Source organism: Etheostoma cragini, chromosome 11 (genome assembly GCF_013103735.1).
Source record: "Etheostoma cragini isolate CJK2018 chromosome 11, CSU_Ecrag_1.0, whole genome shotgun sequence".
Lineage (NCBI taxonomy): Eukaryota > Metazoa > Chordata > Actinopteri > Perciformes > Percidae > Etheostoma > Etheostoma cragini.
This window is the reverse complement of record NC_048417.1, coordinates 14,738,811-14,760,308: the sequence shown is the minus strand read 5'-3', so window position 1 is coordinate 14,760,308 and position 21,498 is coordinate 14,738,811. Positions and strand designations below refer to the sequence as shown.

Sequence of the window (21,498 nt, the reverse complement as noted above, 5' to 3'; positions counted from 1 at the left end):
TAGCTCTATCTAAGCACGGGTTTAGTCGCCAGCTATGACTGAAGACTCAACAATCCACTCAGAGAAAAAACAAAGTACCTTTGTCTAGAAATCAGAGGAACAAACTGGAGGGGCATACACATTTAGATAAGAGACTGCTTCCCCAAAGAGTTTCCCCTTAATCAATATATATTTTCCAGATTTGTTAGCCCTAACTTCTACCTCGGTCAGAGGCATATGGTGCTAAATGTGAGAGCACGTAGATGCAACGTGAGCACACAAAAAATCTTGAGCACTTGTAGAATAGGATTTGAGAGCTTGTAAAAAAAATAAAAACTGTACTCATAGATGTGATGTGAGCACAACCCCCCTGAGCTCCAGGTCCTGCAGCCGCGGACGGACCGCCATCAGTGGGTATAATGTGTGCCTTTTAAATTCAAAGTATTTATTTATAAGTGGGCTCCAGGGGGGTTGTGGTGCTGCTACCGGATCTGGAGCTCCCCTTGTCCCGCTGGAGCTCCGATCAGATCAGGTTGAGGTCGGCAGTGAAGCTTTCTAGCGATGTTTCCACGTTGGCCGAGCCCCACTGATGGCGGTCTGCCTGCGGCTGCAGGACCTGGAACTCACCACCAGTGTTTCAGTTTGACTGTTAAAAGTGTTTAGATAATTAAAAGGTATTTACAGTATTTAGAAGCGGGATGGCTGCTAGTTAGCTAACGCTAGCTTTCATGTTACATAAATAAGCCAGACAGAGTTGTCCCTCATCTGGCTATAGAATCCCTGCTGTCCCCGGCTGTCCTGTTGGCTCAGAGATCCACAGACTAAGTCCACAGGTAACGACGCGTCTACTCTCTACCCATGTTCGACAGCGCCCCCTCTGATGGAGTATTCTGGCCCCATACGACTTACTTTCAGCTTCTTTACACAAAGTATCCACGGCAAAGTTTACGACCGTTCTTAAGACTGTTTCTTTCAAAGATCACACAAGGAATGATTGACAAGTGAAACTCACAGCCTGACACATTTATAGAATATTTTTTGGTTTACAAGGAAAGAAAGAAAAAATGCTTTTGATTTATATCCTAAAATCAAACCTATTAAAACTGAATCAAATTATTCAATAGTACATTTGTAGAAATTGCATTTAAGTCACCCAGGGCTTAAAAAAGCAACTGTCAGTCAACCAGTCCCTCTGAGTTTTTTGATTCTGTATTTCTTTCTCAACGTAAGTAGACAATAAAAGTAGTTTTGACCTTTTCATAAATATAGCCTCTTAGAAACCTTCTGTTTCTTTCCTCTTTTTGAAAGTCTTATGAAGTTTCTGTCTAAAGACTTTTGGAAGTAGTTTCCAAAAAAAAACTGCTTATAAATTGCATTTCCTAATACAAGAGTAAATTACTGATAACATGATTGCAGATTTACAGTAAATATGCAGTTTTCCCCCTCAAACACTTTTCTGAGGAGCTGTTTTCTAGAGTAAAATGCGTACATGTAATACGAGGCAGCTGGCAAAGGTAGAAATATGGTACACATATACAGTAGAGCCCTTGGCTCTGGATTTTGCATGGCTCTCATCCACCTTTTCATGATCTAATTTGATGTTGACGCAGGTTGTTATTTCTGATTTCTGATTTATGTTACTGCTAAATACCAATTGAAAAGCACCTAAATTATCAAGGGAGTACTGTTATTGTACTTCCGATATTATGGGAATCTTTTTGTCTATTTTGAATGTTGCATTTGGCCTCTAAGAAAGGCAGAAAGGTTTTTTTTTAAGTTTATTCAGATATGATTATGCATGCTTTAGAAACACATAAAAGCTACTCATCCCCTCAGCAATATATATTCTGTGAAAGCTAACGCAGTGGTGCAAAACAGAAGATTCATAAATGTGTATGTTGACAGAGCATACATATACAGTACATGCATGCAACAATTTTACAGTATTATCACTTTGTTTGTTTACTGACATTATCTCTTGACTTCTGTGACAGGTGCTTTGGGAAATGCTCACCCGTGAGATACCTTTCAAAGGCCTGGAAGGTTTACAAGTGGCCTGGCTCGTGGTGGAGAAAAACGAGGTGCTCTAGTGTGTGATTACGTGTACATACCATATACAGTTATTGACCCTTGGAACTGGGGCTTCATTATTGTCCAGATCTTCACACTGAATCAACAGTTTGGTGTTGTATGTCCCTGCTCGGGATCTTATGTGTAAAATATCTTGTTGAGGAAATAGTTTGACATTTTGGGAATTACTCTTATTAGTTGTCTTGTCAAGAGGTAGTTGAGAAGATTGATACCACTCTTGTGTCCGTAGGTAAATATGAAGCTACAGCCAGATGATTAGATTTTTATATATTTTTTTTATTATTGAAACCTTTTTTTTTTTTTATCCAAAAGAAACAGGACATAAAAATAAAATAATAAGGGTAATAACAACAACATAATTCACAAGAGACATTTATAGACATACATGCAAGACATACATAATAATAACATATATATTGAAGACAGGTTGGGTGGTACAAATACTCATGAAATACTTATATTCATGTGACACAAACACTACACAGTCAAGTTGTTGCTTTATTAGCAACAAGGGTTAGTCTGCAAGGGTTGATGCTGCATTCTCCATAGAAAGCAAATCCAGAATCTTCTACAACCAGTTATATTCGTTATAGCAGTCTAATTTGCATGTTTTACAATTCATAAGTTAAGTCCTTCTTACAGAGAGGTAAGCAATTGTGACTATAGGTACAGGCCAAAAGTTTGGAACCACCTTCTTATTCAATGCGTTTTCTTTTTCATCATGACTATTTACATTGTAGATTATCACTGAAGGCATCTAAACTAAGAATGAACACATATGGAATTATGTACTTAGCAAACAAGTGTGAAATGACTGAAAACATGTCCTTTATTCTAGTTTCTTAAAGTAGCCACCCTTTGCTCTGATTACTGCTTTGCACACTCTTGGCATTCTCTTGATGAGCTTCAAGAGGTAGTCACCTGAAATGGTTTCCCAATAGTTTTGAAGGAGTTCCCAGAGATGCTTAGCCCTTTTTGGCCCTTTTGCCTTCACTCTGCGGTCCAGCTCACCCCAAACCATCTCGATTCGGTTCAGGTCCGGTGACTGTGGATGCGCAGCAAACCATCCCTCTCCTTCTTGGTAAAATAGCCCTTACACAGCTTGGAGGTGTGTTTGGGGTCATTATCCTGTTGAAAAATAAATGATGGTCCAACTAAACGCAAACCAAATGGAATGTGGCTACAGGATGCTGTGGTAGCCATGTTGGGACAGTATGCCTTCAGTTTTGAATAAATCCCCAACATTGTCACCAGCAAATCACCCCCACACCATCACACCTCCTCCTTCGCTTCACGGAGAACCAGGCAAGTAGAATCCATCCGGTCACCTTTTCTCCATTGCACAAAGACACGGCGGTTGGGACCAAAGATCTCACACTTAGACTCATCAGACCAAAGCACAGATTTCCTGTGTGACTGGTCTAATGTCTGTTCCTTGTGTTTCTTGGCCCAAACAAATCTCTTCTGCTTGTTGCCACTCCTTAGTAGTTTCCTAGCTGCTATTTGACCATGAAGGCCTGATTTGCACAGTCTCCTCTTAACATATGCAAGAGATACGTCTGCTGCTAAAACTCTGTGTGGTTTTCATCTGATCTACAATCTGAGCTGCTGTTAACTTGCGATTACTGAGGCTGGTGACTAGGATGAACTTATCCTCAGCAGCAGAAGTGACTCTTGTTCTTCATTTCCTGGGGCGGTCCTCATGTGAGCCTGTTTTGTTGCAGCGCTTGATTGACTGACCGTCATTTCTTAAAGTAATGATGGCCACCTGTTTCTCTTTACTTAGCTGATTGGTTCTTGCCATATTATGAATTCTAACAGTTGTCCAATAGGGCTGTTGGCTGTGTATCCTCCTGACTTCTACACAACACACTTCTACACAACACAAGTGATGCTCCCAACCCCATTAATAAGGCACAATTAACCCTGACAAGGCACATCTGGGAAGTGAAAACCATTTCAGGTGACTACCCCATTAAGCTCATTGAGAGAACACCAAGGGTTTGCAGCGCTATCAGAAGAGCAAAGGGTGGCTACTTTGAAGAAACTAGAATATAAGACATATTTTCTGTTATTTCACACTTTTTTGTTAGGTACATAATTCCACATGTGGTCATTCATAGTTTTGATGCCTTCAGTGATAGTCTACAATTTAAATAGTCATGAAAATAAAGGAAATACATTCACTGAGAATGTGTGTCCCAAATGTTGTCCTGTACTGTACGTTCTGTACTGTACGCACAGCTCTTGCTTCTATATTTTCCAATCAGCTTCCCAATTTACATACAATAGGGCATTTAGGAATATGAACAATCAGAAACAGAACTGATTAGCAAATTAGATTAGTTTAGCTTTAAGCTTTTTAGCAAGAACGTAAATATGTGTATAAGACTATGCCTTTAAATCAGCACCCCTTCAGCTCACACTACATCTGACGTGTTTCAGAGGTTAACTATCCCAAGTGGCTGTCCTGCCAGCTTTGCTGAGCTCATGAGGAACTGCTGGGCAACAGAGCCAAAAGTGAGTAATCCGCTAAATCACGTTATTTTGCAAATTAACAACATATATATGGTTCCATTTGAATCACACATACAAATGTTTGTGTTTTCTTTGATTTAGGAAAGGCCAATATTCAAGCAGATCCTCTCTACTTTGGAGTCCATGTCTAATGACAGCCAACTTCCTCAACAGTGCAACTCTTTCCTTCACAACAAGGCTGAATGGAGGTAATCTGATCAGCCATTCTCCCAGGCCGAGTAAACGTATTTATAACTCTCCTTTTTCACCAATATACTGCCTCAGCCTAAGGAAATGTGCAACTGTTTCCAAAGAATGATGTGGAAATGTAGCTGACGGGGGCCGGGATTCAAAAAAGGTCTTGAGATTGTGCATATAGATCTTTAATAATTACACTGATAGCTACATAAAGGCATAAAAACCTCCAAAGAATCATCCATCTGGATATACTTCCTCTCTTTACCCATAAGGCCCTAAAAATAATCACCATCTTTTTCAAGTAGAAGTGTTTAATTGGGTTGTATGAGCAGCTGGAGGTTTGGTGATGTTCAGCACAGCCTGAGTCTCAGCTGTTACTTTATTCTCTGTCTGCCTCTCTACGGGGCTTGTCTATGCTCTGAGGTTTTTCCTCAGAAGTTGTGCTGGTGGCACCATGTCCAGGCAGCCATCTGCAGGTGGAGCAGGTTGCAGTGAATCTAGCTGCTGGAAAACAGAAACTGAAAACGTGTAACACAGAAAGACACATTTGTTATAACTCAACAGGTTTGATACTATAAGCCTATAGCTGGCTGAAAGTGGAAGGACAGGCTTGATGGTGATAAGAGCAGGCGGTAGCTTCACCAGAAAGGGTGGAGAGATATTGTGTTGACCTCAGAGCAATGAGATCTGTTGGGCTTGTTGCTATTTTTCTCAGTTAGCCGATTTGCATTACCCATAACTTACTAAGGAACAGGTAGAGCATATAGTTCAAATTTATAAGTTTATGGTTAAAGGGCTAACTTTTGGCTTGAATGCTCAAGTACATATTTGGTGCACAGTATAGGAATTTAGTACTTGGGGGTATGTACGGTAAAACAAACCTAAGAGTCGACAGCAATGCTAGCAGCTATGTAAGGCTGCACATTGAGCTTAACTCTGATATCAGCATGCTTACATGGTCAGAATGATAATGTTGATATCCTTTTTCGCAGGTATAATGTTTACCATGGTCACAATTCAAGTTTAGTGTGATAACATGCCAACATTTTCTAAGTCGAACTAAACACAAAGTACAACTAAGTGTGGCTAATGGGTGTGTCAATAGTGATGCAAGTATTCTATCTTAAATCAGTTTCCTATCAAATCCAGTACTTACAGACTGCACTGTAGGTTGTTTGTAATGACAAAGATCAAATGTCAATCACTGATATTATGCGTAGCTCAAACGTAGCTGATATAATTTAATGGTTGCTATGTCTTACAACCACTTAATTAATATCCGGTATTGTGTGAAGTAATTATTTGTCTAAGAAGCTGAGTCATATCAGTTAAATATCTTGTAAAACAAACTCTCTATCTAACTAATACTCTCTACTACTCTCTCTATCAGACCATTGTGGCCAGTCTTGTCATTTCCTTGTCCATCTTGCAACTGTCTGGATAGAACAGTTAAAAAAAAAAAAAGAGAATTCTGCAATGTTCAGGGCAATGTGATATGCCAAAACCTTTATTGGGGAAATGGGAGGAAAAGGGACAAATTATTTGGGAAGTTGAGCAAGAATGGAAATTGTTTAAAGTGGGAAGCGTGGGGGTGGAAGAATTGGAGGGCGGGTCGGGACTAGAAGAGTAAGGATGGGCTTTTCCTGCCTGGGCTACATGTGTTCATGAACACAAAGTGTGAGAACTAGCTTTTTGTTGGGCTGTTGCTCAGCATGGATTTCCACGACACACTGTGCAGCCCCACCTGCTGGGCAAAACAAACTTCTCCCAACGTGAAGTGAACATTGTCCTGTCCTTGGCATTCAAAGCATCCAACACAAACGTATCACCTTCCGACTGCAGGGAATCACTGGTGTTGTTTACAGTTTAATTTGATTTTGTTTTAGAATGTCTCACTGCTTACTTCCCTAGTAATCCAACTGTGATTATTTCACTTATTTTCAGTTCTTTACACTGGGTTTTTTAAAGGATAAGGCTAGTGATATTTCATTTTTTTTATTGTCAATAAATTTAATTAAAGAACAAAACTTAAGCTAAGAGCTCCTTAAAACATCTTAAACCCAGCTGACCTGCCGGTGAGTTACTCGTTACAAACAACTGCTGTGCAGCCAAACATTGTTCAAACCCACATAACTTCTTTCCAGATTGTAGTGGAAATCCCAAAATTTACAAAGATGCCAAATGTTTATATTTAATGGAATGACCTAGTCACAACAAACATGGAGTAATACTAATGTGATATGTCTGTTAACATTAAAGCTTATAAATACAAATATTAAATAGGGGAAACAGGATTTTTAAAACACATGAGCACACAACGTTGCATTGGATGAAACACTTCTTCATTTCAACAAACACAAGCACTATGGTTTACTGAGTCAACCCTACAGACACCATCCTACTGCAGGAAGAGCCTCTAGCTGCAAATATATATTAATATGCAGCTGAGAATTGTCCCTAACAAATGCACCATGTAGTCCTGTTTGACAGCGTTTTTAATATACATATACTGGTAGAAATGGGCTTTAGGTTGAGTGCCACAAACAGTAAAATATTGAGAGATGGACTGATACATTGTTGGTTTTGTTTTTTTCATGGGGTTTGTTGATAGAAAGAAAAATATTGCCAGCCTTTAACATAATTGAATGTGGCTATATTTGGTGAATTGTTGACAGTATTCTGGTGCTGTATACTGCAGGTGTGAGATTGAAGCTACACTTGAGAGACTTAAGAAGCTGGAGAGAGACCTGAGTACCAAAGAGCAGGAGCTGAAGGAGCGAGAGCGCCGTCTAAAGATGTGGGAGCGCAAACTCATCGAACAGTCCAACAGTCCGGTGAGTTCCTCTCTATCTCCTCTCCACCTTGATCCACCTTTACCGTCAGGACAGCTGCCATTAACTCAATTGGGTCCCAGCTGCAGCACCTCACTTATACACTGCTGTTCACATGCGTGTTTCCTCAATCACATTGGGAGAGTGTCATCCTTTGGCATTATGTGGAAATAGGAAAGCACTGAAACCAAAATAAAAAAAGTGTTGAATGAGAAGTAAAGGAAAAAGCATATCATGGGCAGAGTATATTATTGACAGTTCTTAACTTATGTGCAGTGTAGTGCATGGTTGCCTAACAAGTCCATATGGATCAGGATCAAGAGTGAATGAAGAGGGAATTGAATTGTGAGCGTTGCAGAACTTTAGTTTAAGCTTTGCTGTTTGCTGTTGTTCCCTGCATTGTATTATTTGCATGCCAGAGACAACAGATTATATTCTGGTTTGCACTTTGTGTTTCTCTGAACAAAACGTGGTTGATTTCTCTAAACTGCATGTGACCAAATGCCACAGTTTTGTATAGTAGAGATAACTTAAACACCTTTGAATTAGGTAGGCCTACACTGAAATGTCCTGTGTTTCCTTTCTGTTCCTATCCTCCCCTTATTGTTCTGTTCTGTTAACTTCCCTTTACCATCTAGGGTTTTTTCTTGGGTTTGGGTTAAACTTGTCCACTTTTCTTATTTACACTTTTTTGTGGTTTGTCTGACTACTTACTTCCTTTTCTTTTCTTTTCTTTTCTATCCTCTTTTCTTTTCTTTCACCCCTATGTCCCTTCTCTCCCCACTTGTCTCTGCCTCTCAGCTCCTCTTACCTGTGGCAAAAAAGATAAGCGCTAAGTCGTTCTATCAGTCTAAGACGGAGGAATCAAACAGTTCACAGATGTCATGTCAGATCACAACCTCCAGTAACGAAGAGGTGAATTTGCAGTCCATGATGAAGGGCTTTGAGGACATGTTTTCCTTGGACTTTGGTCGGCCTGTCCTGCACTCGGGCATGCAGGTCAACATGCAGGCCAGGCAGAACTCCTCCATGTCAAGCAGTGTCAGAGAAGGACACAAAATCAACATGACTCTGGGGATGGGACTCTTAACTTGGTCTGAAGACAGTGAATAAAGCTCTCCGACTCTCTGTGTTGCCACAGCTTCATTGTCAAATACTGTTATCTCACTTAATGCATTATTGGTGTTATGGAAGCACTATTTGGAAATGAATTGCTTGTTAAATCATGATTATTTCAATTATTTCAATAATCATTAGAAACGCCAGGAATGGCTTACTATATCTTCTGTTTTGTTTGAGTTGTGTTCAGAAATGGTAAAGATATTACAGAATATATTTGTAGCCCTCCACCTATGGATATTATGGATGCCATTTAGCGTATGTCTAATGTACTGGATAGTGCCATGCTGTGAAGAAAGAGCCACGTGAGCCAGTTGCTTAGAGAAGGCCAGGCTTTTATGATGAAGTGACATTTTGCTGACATTAAGATTGGCCAATTTGTTCTGGATGTAGTGGAGTGCAGTTGTTGAGACGTAGTCTCTTACCAGGATGAGAAAGTACATGTTTTTACCTCTGACTGACCCAGGTTCAAAACAGCAGGAGAGGGACTTTGCTGTGTGACTGTCAGCTTCATTCTCAAATTTTAAGACAAGCTTGTTTCTTAGGCCTAAAAAGGTTTTTGAAATTCAGAAAAAATAATTAATAATGACAAGATTTCTGTACTAAAATGCCTTAATCCGACATCACACATTTGACCAAAAAATAGATTTTAATAGAATATATTCCTACTGTACACATGTTTTACATATGGTATCCCACCATATGGTCTATCTGAATATTGGCCTCAAGACCTGCACTTACAGTAGAGAAAATTGTATTAGCATTAGTGTTCAGTTAGTTATTAGGCTTCATCTGGGGGAAGGACATGCTTCCTTGAGCATAGCCCATTAAGTTGTCCCCTTCGCTTGTTATAATCAGTCAGTCTCTTGAGGATGTAATCCTCTGTATTCCTGTGTTGTTGCTTGTTAGCATCCTGGCATGAGCTAATATTCCTATTCAAACATCGCCTATACTCCTGTGCCATCAAGCCCTATACACACTAGACAAAACATAACAATGAACACAGGCTCTTATCCTTATTTACATTTCCCTGTGTGAAATCCAGACACTTCAGAAACATTCACCCTTTACACTTGTTAGTCATCTCCTCAAGCTTTTGCCAATAGCAAACAATCTGCTTGATGTGACTTATTTCCCTTTACTGTTTTGTCAATAAATCAGTTTTTTTCAAGTCTCTGCCGATCTGTTTTACAAGAATTATGTTGTATTACTACTGTTATTGCCAAACCTTTTATGATAGAAGACAGAACAGAGAAGAGAGACTGATTCCATTTTAATAAGATTGTAAAATATATTGCTTCACTAGCCATTGATGTTGAGCTGTTTCTTGTGATATTCTTTTTATACTTAACTCCCAGTATTCATGGTCTGGTTACCCATCATCCAGTTAGTCCACATGGGGGCAGAATTGTGTGAACTAAACCAAAGTCTTTTTTCCCCCTGCATATTCCACACACACATATCATAAACACAAAAACTGTGCTCTCATTTTGATTTTAAGAGAGAACTAAGCATGGCAGCACATTTGTGAAATTCAATATGCTGCTTGAAAAGTGATGTTAAGTCACTCCAATGAGACTTTGGCAGTGGCATAGAGTTTCTGAATCTGTTTACTTCCGAACTGCAGCACTGGAGGAGGCGGAAAATGCTGCAGGGCTGAGTGGCTTTATGGGGCGGCGGGCTGCATTGAAATGTATGGCAGCGACTGTCTTTTGAGACCGGCATTCAGCTCATAATCTGAGCTGTTATCAGATGTCGTGGGAAGAAGACAGTGAATGGGGGATTACTCATTCATTTAGTCCTCTTTCCTCCAATTTTCCATTGCATTATTTCTGTCATTACACACCAGTCTCATGATCACAATGATGACATCTTTATTTTGGCTGGCAAGTTTCTGCCTGATTACATTTAATGAGCAATAAATGATTTATCTTTCAAACAGATCACGTTAGATCAGTCAGATGGACATTTCGTTTTGATATACACCATTAGAAGCAAGTCGTCTTAATCGCAAAACACAATAACCGGAAAGTAATGGCTTCGCAAAACATGGAAAACATGGCTATTTTCCATTTTAATAACATTTAGTTAAGTCAAATCTACAACATTTACTTGTGATTTTTACTTTAAACTTTGTCGGTCATGAATGCACACATGTTTCATACTGTGTGTACTCATCTATATTCTATTGCTGTTACTTTTACTTATCTTGTTTTTATGCAGTTGCTGCCCACCCTTGACATCTATACATGGACAGAGGAGCATGTGGTCAGTATCATTGTATTTACCTCATAACTAGGATATTCACATACTATTACAATAAAACTAATAGATTTCCATTTTATCCCTTTAGTATTTCTGGATGCAGCAAATATTTGGCGCAGGTTTGTTCATTTGATGTATCTTTATTCCGACTTTAGCATCCTCAGACTCTTTATTTGGGACCTGTTAAACTGTAAAAACCGAGTGCATCTTTTTCTGTCTCAGGAGAGGGTCCATGTGGCATGCAACTGTATGCTGACCTGTTTAAAGAAAATCACATTACTGGACAGAGGTTGCTATTACTCACAGAAAACGACATGCGGGACATGGGGGTAAAATCCAAAGGTCACGTCATGCACCTCAAGGCAAGGCACAGTTCATCAGGCATCCATTAACGACAACTGTCTTATTTCTTATAATCCATACATACTTCACAGGGTGTGATCATTGCTTGTTGATATTTGGAGTAACAACCAATCTCAAATTTTCTCTTTGGCAGGGAGAAATTGAAAAGCTAACAAATGAGTACCTCGGGTTTGTCCACTTCCCACCTCTGTTGAAGGTATAAACGTTTCTTCTTTATCTTCAGTTAGAGTTGTTTTTTTTGTTTTTCTGTGCATCTTTGGGGCCTAAACTCCCTTTTCTACCCAGGATGAGCTGGAAAAGGAGGTGCAAAAGAGTAAAACTGTCAATCTGGAGCTAGTGTTTGGGTATCACTGGAAACCAGGAACTGGGAAATCTGTAAGTGTGTACGCACGCATGCATGTACGCACGCAAAGGACACACGCACGCATGCACACGTGTACACACACACACACAACTTAGAGTTAAAATAAAAATTGTGTTTGTATTTGAAAATAACCCCCACCTCCTTGAGGACAATCACATATACATGTTGTATCTGCTTTGATTATTAATTGTTAACATCTTTTATACATTTGTTAATAATCGTTCCGTTCTAAATAGATGGATGTACAGAATCATGTTTTTGCCATGATTGAATCAGCCTTCCTGCACTGAAGCTTTGTTCTGAGAATTCATGATGATGGCTGTTATACTGACCAGTGAAAGCATCACTAGACATGCATAAAACCAGATAAATAAACATTTCATTCTCAACCATGTACCACATCCACCTCGACTTGCTCACAGCCCTTTGTTAGGATCTCAAACTGTGGAGAAAGGGTGGCTCTTCACTTGCTGTTTCAATTTAATCAAAAATAGCCCATTAAGCCAGAAGTCATTTTCTTTTTAAAAGGCAAACGTTATTTAATCTTTCAGCTGTTCATTGTCCCATCATAAATAGTCCTCTTTCAGTGTGTTCGGCAGGGCTGAAACGAGCCTGCTAATTGCCTCCCATTTCTTCTGACATGTGGTGGTTTAGTGGGTAGAAAACACAGCAGGGAGAAGGAAACAGGAGGCTGAGAAAATGAGAGCTAATTATTTTCCCCTGCCTGGTGTCAGGTTCTGTGTCAGCCTTGTTTTTACAAACTGGAAGGTTTTTTGCACTAAATAAAACAAACCCGCATTGCATTTTTTTCTTTGCCCGTCTTTGCTGGCGATGTCATGGAAGCAGCTGCACTTCTCAAAGACAAAATGAGGGCCTGCGATTGTGCGGCCACCATCTGACAGCCACTGAGGGTCCCCTACTAATGAGGATATCACCGTGCAGCCAAGTGAAAGGTGCTGAATTATGTATGAGTTGTCATTAGACGCACTCGGGTCCAAGGCATCATTACCAGACATTGTTTCTGCTGGAGTGATTAGACTAGCATGGACCTGGGAGCCCCGGTGCAACCGTCCAGTGCCGACAACAGGCCAGCGCGGGGCCATGGTGTGTTTCTGAGCCAGAGGCTTGCTGAAGCTTCCCCTTTGAGCTGTTTCCAGCCCCTGGGGACGATGCAGGAGAGGGCGAAGGCTTCTCAGACGAGTATGTTAGTGCCATTCCTCTGATGTCTTTCTCTGTGATCACTACACAATGAATTGGCCTGTGCCATAAACCCTGTGTGGTTAAGCGGTGACCTGTGGCTTCAGGGCCAGCTTTTGGGGATTGGCAGAATCATTACTGCTCCGTCAGCATTCAGTATGCAGGAGAAGAGAGCTGGGGAATTGAGATGTGTGCCTCCTAGTGAGGATTTGATGTGTGCCGCATGCAGCAAGTCATGAGGAAAAACCTTCACCTACATCACCTTAAATTGAACAGATTCCTGCTCCAAGGAATTAATCTTGGATCCCACAGAGAATAACATAAAGTGTTTGACTAGGAATTTACAATGTCTATATAACAATATTAGCTACTGTTGTCATTGCATGAAATATGACTAATCTCACTGCAATGTTGAGGCATTAGTATAGTAATGATTTCCATTAAAATCTGTTTTCTAAATAAGGTGTTACACTGGGCTTTAGATATTGCACACTAATTGAATTTTATATGATTTCTTGTTTTTCGTGTCCTTGCAATTTATTTATAATATTTTTATGTTATAATTTCTGTCCTCCCCCCACAATAAGAGGTGCTGTGGCCAATAGTTTCCCACTACCTTTAAACTACCTCTAGGTTGTGCTGTTGGTTTATATACAAGAGTGACTCCACACAGAACTGCAATTATAAACTTTTCTGTGTAATCAGATGTTGTTTCTGAGTGTACCAGACCAGACCTACACTATCTCACCATTATCTTTTTCCTTTCAAGGACTGCAAATGGAAAATGTACATGGAACTTGATGGAGATGACGTTGCAGTAACCTATATCAAAGAAGTCATCTTCAATGCCAACCGACAGGATGTGGAAATCCTGCGGATGACTAAGGTGTTGTCAGAAACACACATGACCACTTATGTTTCAATCAATTGTAAATGTTGTCTATGTTTCTGATTTGTTGCATGTTATCTGTTATATTTTTGTGTTGTTGTTGCCATAGTCAGATTTATTCATGAACTAATGTCATTTTAATGCAGCCACCTTTTGTGATGGACAAATGGATTGTTGGATTACTGCAGGACCAGAAAGTGGACTACACAGTCAATTATGAGGTGAGTCATTTCAGCAGCTGTGGGAGGCACCTCACAAAACAAAGAAAAATATACTCGTCAGCTATTTGAAAATGCATCAACTGCAATCACAGAACCTTGTGCGACAAGGATACATATTTTTTAAGAGGAAAATTCCTTATATTCTCCTTTGACTTCACACTTCAGAATGATGTCAAGTCACCAAAGGCTACCAGACACAGCTGTCCAGTAATGGGGAGTCACAGTGGTGGCCAAGACGAGATCAAGACTGTGGAGCTGGTCATCGAAACAACACCAGCTAACATCGACTGGAGCCCCATGGACAAGTCTAGTGCTGGTAATCGTTTTACTTATAGTTTTTTTAAACAAAAGAGTGCCAAAGCAACTCTTCACTGCTGGACAATTAAAGATTGTAGCTGTTGAATTTCCTCATTTCAACATATCACAAAAATATTTAACAGTATTGAAGTATTGAACACAGACTATGCTCCTATTTTTTCAATGCATATCTTCCTTCTTAGATATTGATCCCACATGGATGTGGGATGTAAAGCAGAGGCAGTTGATGAACCAGAAATCCCTGCAGACGACTGCTGCTCTGACTGCCTTCACTAGCTCTGATGCCTGCACTCTGTCTCAGTTCCTGTCTGCACACGAAAGCCATGGGTTTTCTTATGCTGCAGCTGTGCGTCGCTCTCCAAACCGTGCCCATGGAACTCCTTGGATTGACTCACGCAGCTCCTCGCCAACTACCAGCCTGTCGGCCAAACTCTCCTCACTTTATCTTGGGTCAAAGGGCAGCAGCCCCTCCAGCACTACGTCAGAGAGCGCCTCAGAGAGGGAGCGAGAGCGCCCGCTCAGTGCTGGTGCAGTGCATGACCACCACAGAAACCGCTACTTGGGCAACACATTAGCTGTGGGAGGGGGGCAGGGTAGGGGGCATGCATGGACCAATACTAGGGGTAACTATATTAATAATAAAACCAGCAAAACCTCACGACAGCCAGCAAGGCCATGGTCCAACAGTTACAGTTTGACACCACAGAACCGCCCCTCCACGATACCAGGTATATTGTCTGTGACAGAAAACCGCAGTGAGGAGAAGGAAGGGGCCAAAGCCAGCGATGGAGGGTGGATCAAAGTGGAGCGACAGAAAAGATTACCACGTCAGGAAAATAAACAAGTCAGAGGTCGACAGAGGAAAGGGGGCAAGGGAGGCCGCATTGTTGGTGGAAGAACTTAATGTGGGTCACACAAGAACTGACAGCTTCCTAACATGCGCTGAAAAGGTTTTTACATTAGGAATTATGTCTGCTTACATGCTAAAAAATGAACTGCTTGTTTTAAAAGAATCACACTGATGCCTATGATGTGTATGTGAATGAACACAAGGTTGTTGTTTTTTTAAACCCGCTGCTGTCAGGTTAATATAAATGCTTTATTATTTTTATTATTATAAGAATGGAAAAATCATTCTTGTTCTTCACTTCCTTCCTTCACGTTATGCGTTATGGTTGCATCATTTATTTAATTTTATTTATCAGCCCAGCTTCTCTCAAGTACTAAAATAAACTGTTATAACACTCTTACCCATAATATATATACATATATAATACATATTATATAATGTTCATTTCTTCAAATTCATAATTTCTGAGTTGCCTCTTTGGTATGTCTTTTCCTGTGGAGAATTTTTGAAATATAACATGGTCATCTGATTCCATTGTTTGACAATGGACATATAAGATAAGATACGGTTTGCCTTTATTGATCCCCAGTGGGGAAATTGTTGTAGCGGCAGCCGCAGCACAAGGACAAAAGTAGGTGTACATATAAATATAGAAAGTTAAAAATTACTAATCAGAGGGTTATCTAACTAAAATAAGAATATAAGTTACAAATATATATACAAGAGGAATTCAAAAAACAATTACTAATTATTATAATTAATAATAAAAATATAGTATATAATGCACTAAAGCACCAACACATCAACATAATCATATAATATGGGACATAGTATAAGGTAAAAGTAAACTTTATAAACCCGCAATGTGCAAATTTGCTGCTATTTGCTTCAGCCACATCAACATCCTTCTGTTTATGTCACCCTGTATTTGTTTCCAGTCTTTAGAGCTATCTTGTATTATAAGTCCCTTTTGTTGAGTTTTAATAAATTCAATTCCCATATCTTCTTTTTCACTTTGCCATACATCATCATTTAGTTCCTTTATCAACTAACCAACATAAAGTGTAACTGAAACATTAGTATTTTTATTAAGTGTAAACAAACTGTCGAATATTTTCTCACTATGCCCCATCTACTATAAAGGGAAAATGACTACTTAACTTTAGTCTGAAAAATAAATGAACTTTTAAAATGTGTTCTCTTTAGTAGTTGCAAAGTTGGACAGAACTCAACAGTTTACCCGCCTTGCATGCAAATTCACAAATAAAAAATTCGCGCCACGGAAAAGTACATGGAAGATGCACCGCTCTCATTCCTTAAATGTATCCTACATAAATACGTGTGTGACGATATATTATCTTAAGAAAGATTGGACGCATGTTAAAATCTTAATTACGAATTTCCCTTATGAATTATTCCTTCCACGTCTTACAAAAAGCGTATTAAATGTGTTACTACGCGACGACATTTTATATATCTTTCAGGACTTTCCGGTGGCGCGGGAAATGAACAGAGTGGGAACTGCCTGCCGCTGCAGGATCTGATTGTTCTCGGCTGAGCTGCTGCACGGTGTGTTTCTATCGCTGTTTATGTGCGAAGATAGTTAAAAGAAAAATGCCATCCACCCGCTCCAAGGTACGAAAAGCAGCCTAACTATTTCTTAACTTGCACCATTATCAGCAATATCGCGTTTTGTTATCCTTTCGATAATTAACATCCTGTTATAATCCATTTGCAATAGGTAGGTTACCATTTAAATCATACTTTTCCTTGAATGGTTTGCTAACTTATTCATCGTTTCAAAGTTCACTGGCTCGCAACATGATCAAATCGAGGATTAAAAGGTTGGGCAAATAACTCAAAGTTAACGAAGTTGAGGAAGTACAACGTTAACTTAACTTTAATGCTAGCATGTTAATATGCACGATCCAGTTAACATGACCTATCTTTACGTTACATTTGGTTGACGTTAGGTTTACAACAGGGGTGTGTCCCATAGCTTGATCTGAACATTAGTGTTATTCTATTAACTTTTATTTAAGTAAAGGTGCAACCAAAACAAAAATAAGTAACGTTCGTCTTTTTAAACATTAAAACCCTAATATCCGGTGGTTTTAAGCTTATATTGTAGAGTTATACAGAATATTATTTTAGACAAAACAAGCACCGTGGACATGTCAACTTGGGCTTTAGACGTTAAAAAACGTTTTTATTGGATAGAACAAATGATTACACCAAAAATGAATTGACAATGAATAGTTACTAGTAACTTACCATAAACCTTTTCATGCCTAGAGAGTAAGATCACTTGAAGAAACCCAACTGTTAGTTATGTAAATGTTAATTCAGAACTTGGTTCCTATAATTGTAGCACACCCAGATTGGTTACTGGGATGTCCACACAGTTCCCAGGGCGATCAGTCCCCTGGTATCCTCAGGTGGAGAGTTAACAATTAAGTTTGAGCTGTGTTGACACAAACCTTCCTGTGCGCTTTTGTAGCTGGGCTATAAAAAAAGCTCATGGTTTCTTAACTTCTGTTATCCTTTACAGAAACTGGCAGCACAGGCTCCATACACCAGGATGAGTTTAAGGAGCTTCCGCACTGTCCCTCTGGTTCCCATGGAGACTTCCTCTTCTTCCTCTGATGACAGCTGTGATAGCTTTGGCTCTGATGGAGGCTTTGCAAATACGGTAACGATAAAATCTCTAAAATAAATAAAAAGTCTTCCTATTGCTGTAAAATGGTCGTGAACGTGTGGGGTCTTTGCAAATCCATTTGCAACTCTGTTGTTTCTGTTTAGAGGAACAGCTTAAGACAGACGAGGCAGAGGATGGCAGAGAAACCAAAGATGTTTAAGACTTCATCAGAGGAGGATACATGCAGCGGGTTTGAGGAGAGTGAGATCAACAGTCAGATGAAAGCCATGGTACGTTCTTAGAAGACATACAATTGGAACATTAAGAACTTCATCAGAAACCACGAAAGTTTCGTCTAATCATTAATTCTACTTTCTCTTAGAAAGTAGACTCTGAACCTCGGAGACGTGGCCGCAGGTCCACCGTCTTGAAGGTTGCCATGCCATTCCCCAACAAGAAGACAGGCAAAAAGAGGCCTGCGTCCGAACCGTTCCCTCAAATTAAAGTAGAAGACTCCGACTCTGAGGAAGAGGAGAACTTCATGCACAAGAGAGCTCTGAATATTAAGGAGAACAAAGAAATGGTACAACTTGCTCTAATTATTTACAGCATTTAGTGCTTTAAACTGAACTTTGACTAGAACAGCCTCCACTTTTACTGTACCTTGTATGTCCATTCATAATTTTATTTTTTTTAGCTGCAAAAGCTCATGGCAGAACTGAACAAGGTGCCCGGACTCTTCCCAAGACGAATGGCAATGTCTGCATCCACTACGGTAATTTCACCAGACTATTTATTACACATCTCACCATAGAGCTTTGTCAGTGCTCTGTATTAATTGGTACTATTTGAACTTTAGCCTCAACAAGCACCTCGACGGGCAATGGGAACTCCAAGAGCTTGTAGGAGAAACCCAGAGCGTTTGTCTCGTCCCCACACGCGGTCCCGCTCACTGGTGGACGGACCCCCCAGCCCAACTCCAGAGGAAGAGCCCGAGGACAAGTTTAGTCTGGTTCGCAAAAGCGGCTACAGTGAGGACTATGATGAGCCTGTAAGTTGCACAAACAGTCTGGATGTCTCTTTATCGTTCACGTTGCAGCCCATCCTCTTCAATATAAGGTACAGGCATTAATTACATTTATTTCATGTGCAGCCCCGTCGTCGTATCTTCAACAGTACCAAGGCCATCCCTCATGTAGTGCGGCCTGTGGATGACATCACGGAGGCGGAGCTCCAGAGCATCTGCCACAATGTGCGGGACAAAGTCTACAACAGCTCCACTGTAGGTCCCACAGTAACTGCAATGCTGAAAGGATTTGATTGGCTGCATCTGCTAGTGGAGCTCTTTGCCTGACAATTAACATGTTTCTCTTATATGAAGGGGTCCACTTGCCACCAGTGCCGCCAGAAAACCATCGACGCCAAAACCAACTGCCGTAATCCAGAGTGTGTGGGGGTGAGGGGTCAGTTCTGCGGCCCTTGTCTCCGTAACCGTTATGGAGAGGAGGTCCGTGATGCTCTGCTGAATCCAGTGAGTACCTAAATTGTACAAGGTTTCACATTTGATCGTAGGTGTGTTGGGCGACCCTGACTGACTTCTTAATCATTGTTCCTGGTAGGAGTGGCAGTGCCCGCCATGCAGAGGGATCTGTAACTGCAGCTTCTGTCGGGCCCGAGACGGTCGCTGTGCTACAGGAGTGTTGGTGTACCTGGCTAAATATCATGGATTTGATAATGTGCACTCCTACCTTAAAAGGTAACTGGAGCATTACAAGTGTGTGTGTGTTGTTGTTTTAGACATACTGTAAATGCCGGATTTTAACACGGTGATTGTCTAATCTTCATTGCAGTTTGAAAAAGGAGATGGAAGAAATCATCGAGTGAAGTGTGGAGAAAGGAGCTGGACCTGACTGACCTGCTCTGTGACTATTTTTACCTACCCAGAGTCCAAATATTGTTCATGGTGTTTCAAGCATTATAACACAATGCTTATTGTTGTTCCTGTTTATGAAATTTCAAAAATGTTTAGCATTAGCTGACATCTGGAAGAGGCACATGCAGCTGGATGCTTTGTTTTTGTGTAACATATTTTCCTGCTTGGTCTGTTTGTTGTGGACAAAAAACATGTTTAGAACAATTTCTCAACCTTAAATTGTTGACTTCCAAACATACTTCTATGATCTTATGTGTATGTTTTTAAGACAATTGATGTACATATTCTCCTAGCATGGAAAAATGAAATCCCTTTTATAGCTGTATCATCCTCCATGCTGCAAAGTCAGGCTTGATTAGATTTACTGTATTTTACATTGTTTTAAATGTACAGATTTAACACTGTCTACTCTGACAGAAATTGGCCTCCAAGGGATTCATCAGTGCCTTTTTTTTCTAGTTTATGCTTGTGTTTTTACAAGTTGGCTAACCTTTTGTAAGTCTGCTGAAAGTGTAAATGTAAAACCAAAACAAAATATTTGCTTTGGTTGGGGTGTCCTGTAGAAGAGGTCGAATGAGCTGCATACTGCATCTGAGGGCAGGTGGAAAGAGCGTAGACTCTGGGGTCCACTGCCTCTCACTTCTAAACCGAAAGGAACTATGTGATATACTACAGCGCCTGGTTAAATATCCTTCATTAGATAACTGTCACTAATGGTGTGGAAACAATTAGCACACTCTAATGGGAATCTCATACCTGTAAATCATTTTATCCTGTTAAAGCACATTCTCGCTCTGCTCCAGTCTCTTTGGCTCATTTTCTGCCTTACACTGTTAAGTAGGAATGGTTGAAGGTGCCACTGAAGTGGCAATAGAGTTATGGCCTGCATTTTCTGTTCAGAAGTGCGATTCTCTACGCGAAATGACATGGAATTAACCTTTGTGTCGCTCATCTTTGAAATGTACTTCATTCGACCTGCACCGGGACACACTGATTATATGATACTGTTTCAAAAAATAATCAACGGTTGGATTTCTTCCTCTTCAGCGTAATGGCAGGTGGAGTTTATATTACTGCTGCTTGTGTTGATCAGGCACTGACGGCACAAATAATGCTGACCGGTTCATGGGAATATACTGTATGTTCTAGTGATGTTTGCTTTGTGTTCATTTGGTTAGCTACCCATTTTTATTAAAGCATTTATCACTGCAAAGTCATGTTATCAGTTTCCTTTGACTTGACCATCACTCGATCCAGACAGTGGCAGCGGTAATTACTGTTATTAAAACGTGTAGGAGAAATCCCAAATACTGCTGGTGATTGGAGATCTTAAGGAGAGTGAAGATGTTTATTAACCTTTCCACCACAAATAGCATGCTACATTTCTTTGTTTATAGTGATATTGCATTCCTTAAGAGGGTAAAACTAACTTAATCTGACAAAAAACTTGACACTTCCCTTGTATGGTCCTGTGACTGAACTTTCTGTGCCTTGAATGGGCCAAATAATTACAATTTACAATAGCAACAACAAGCTCAAAGTATTACACAAACAAATTACAAATAACATTTGATAAATTGACTATTTAAAGTTCACAATTGATAAATTGGAAACTTTTTCATGTTTGGCTTTTTCCAAGACTAACACAAAAAAACAAAATGGTTATTCTGTTGATCGGATTGCTTCAGCATTTAAATATTGGATGGAAGTTAAATTAGTACCCAA

General features: G+C 40.0%; 2 protein-coding genes across 4 annotated transcripts in view; both read left to right on the top strand.

Moving 5' to 3' along the window:
- Positions 1-15,486, top strand: part of zak (sterile alpha motif and leucine zipper containing kinase AZK) — a 30,068-nt gene extending 14,582 nt beyond the window's left edge. Inside the window, exons 8-20 of one of the 3 annotated variants that reach the window (XM_034885026.1) lie at positions 1,974-2,060; positions 4,516-4,590; positions 4,690-4,796; positions 7,484-7,619; positions 10,959-11,003; positions 11,089-11,119; positions 11,223-11,362; positions 11,497-11,559; positions 11,649-11,738; positions 13,694-13,810; positions 13,960-14,034; positions 14,200-14,350; positions 14,535-15,486. In XM_034885026.1, coding sequence (XP_034740917.1) covers positions 1,974-2,060; positions 4,516-4,590; positions 4,690-4,796; positions 7,484-7,619; positions 10,959-11,003; positions 11,089-11,119; positions 11,223-11,362; positions 11,497-11,559; positions 11,649-11,738; positions 13,694-13,810; positions 13,960-14,034; positions 14,200-14,350; positions 14,535-15,256 — 1,839 coding nt within the window. In that variant the 3' untranslated portion in view covers positions 15,257-15,486. Of the gene's footprint in view, positions 1-1,973; positions 2,061-4,515; positions 4,591-4,689; positions 4,797-7,483; positions 7,620-8,417; positions 9,912-10,958; positions 11,004-11,088; positions 11,120-11,222; positions 11,363-11,496; positions 11,560-11,648; positions 11,739-13,693; positions 13,811-13,959; positions 14,035-14,199; positions 14,351-14,534 lie in introns of those variants that run through there. The other 2 variants (XM_034885028.1, XM_034885029.1) reach the window with 2 other exon arrangements.
- Positions 15,487-16,684: 1,198 nt separating this feature from the next.
- Positions 16,685-20,986, top strand: cdca7a (cell division cycle associated 7a). The gene is made up of 10 exons (XM_034885084.1): positions 16,685-16,837; positions 17,754-17,894; positions 18,005-18,130; positions 18,223-18,423; positions 18,538-18,615; positions 18,700-18,891; positions 18,994-19,122; positions 19,222-19,371; positions 19,460-19,596; positions 19,691-20,986. The coding sequence occupies exons 1-10, from the start codon at positions 16,817-16,819 to the stop codon at positions 19,722-19,724; spliced, it is 1,209 nt and encodes a 402-aa protein (XP_034740975.1). The 5' UTR covers positions 16,685-16,816; the 3' UTR covers positions 19,725-20,986.
- Positions 20,987-21,498: the final 512 nt, after the last annotated feature.

Bases quoted from the DNA above. Each gene is read 5' to 3' on its own strand.
- cdca7a (XM_034885084.1), top strand. From the start codon at position 16,817: ATGCCATCCACCCGCTCCAAG. The intron at 18,616-18,699 runs GTAATTTCACCA...TTTGAACTTTAG, and splicing joins CAATGTCTGCATCCACTACG to CCTCAACAAGCACCTCGACG. The intron at 18,892-18,993 runs GTAAGTTGCACA...TTTCATGTGCAG, and splicing joins GTGAGGACTATGATGAGCCT to CCCCGTCGTCGTATCTTCAA.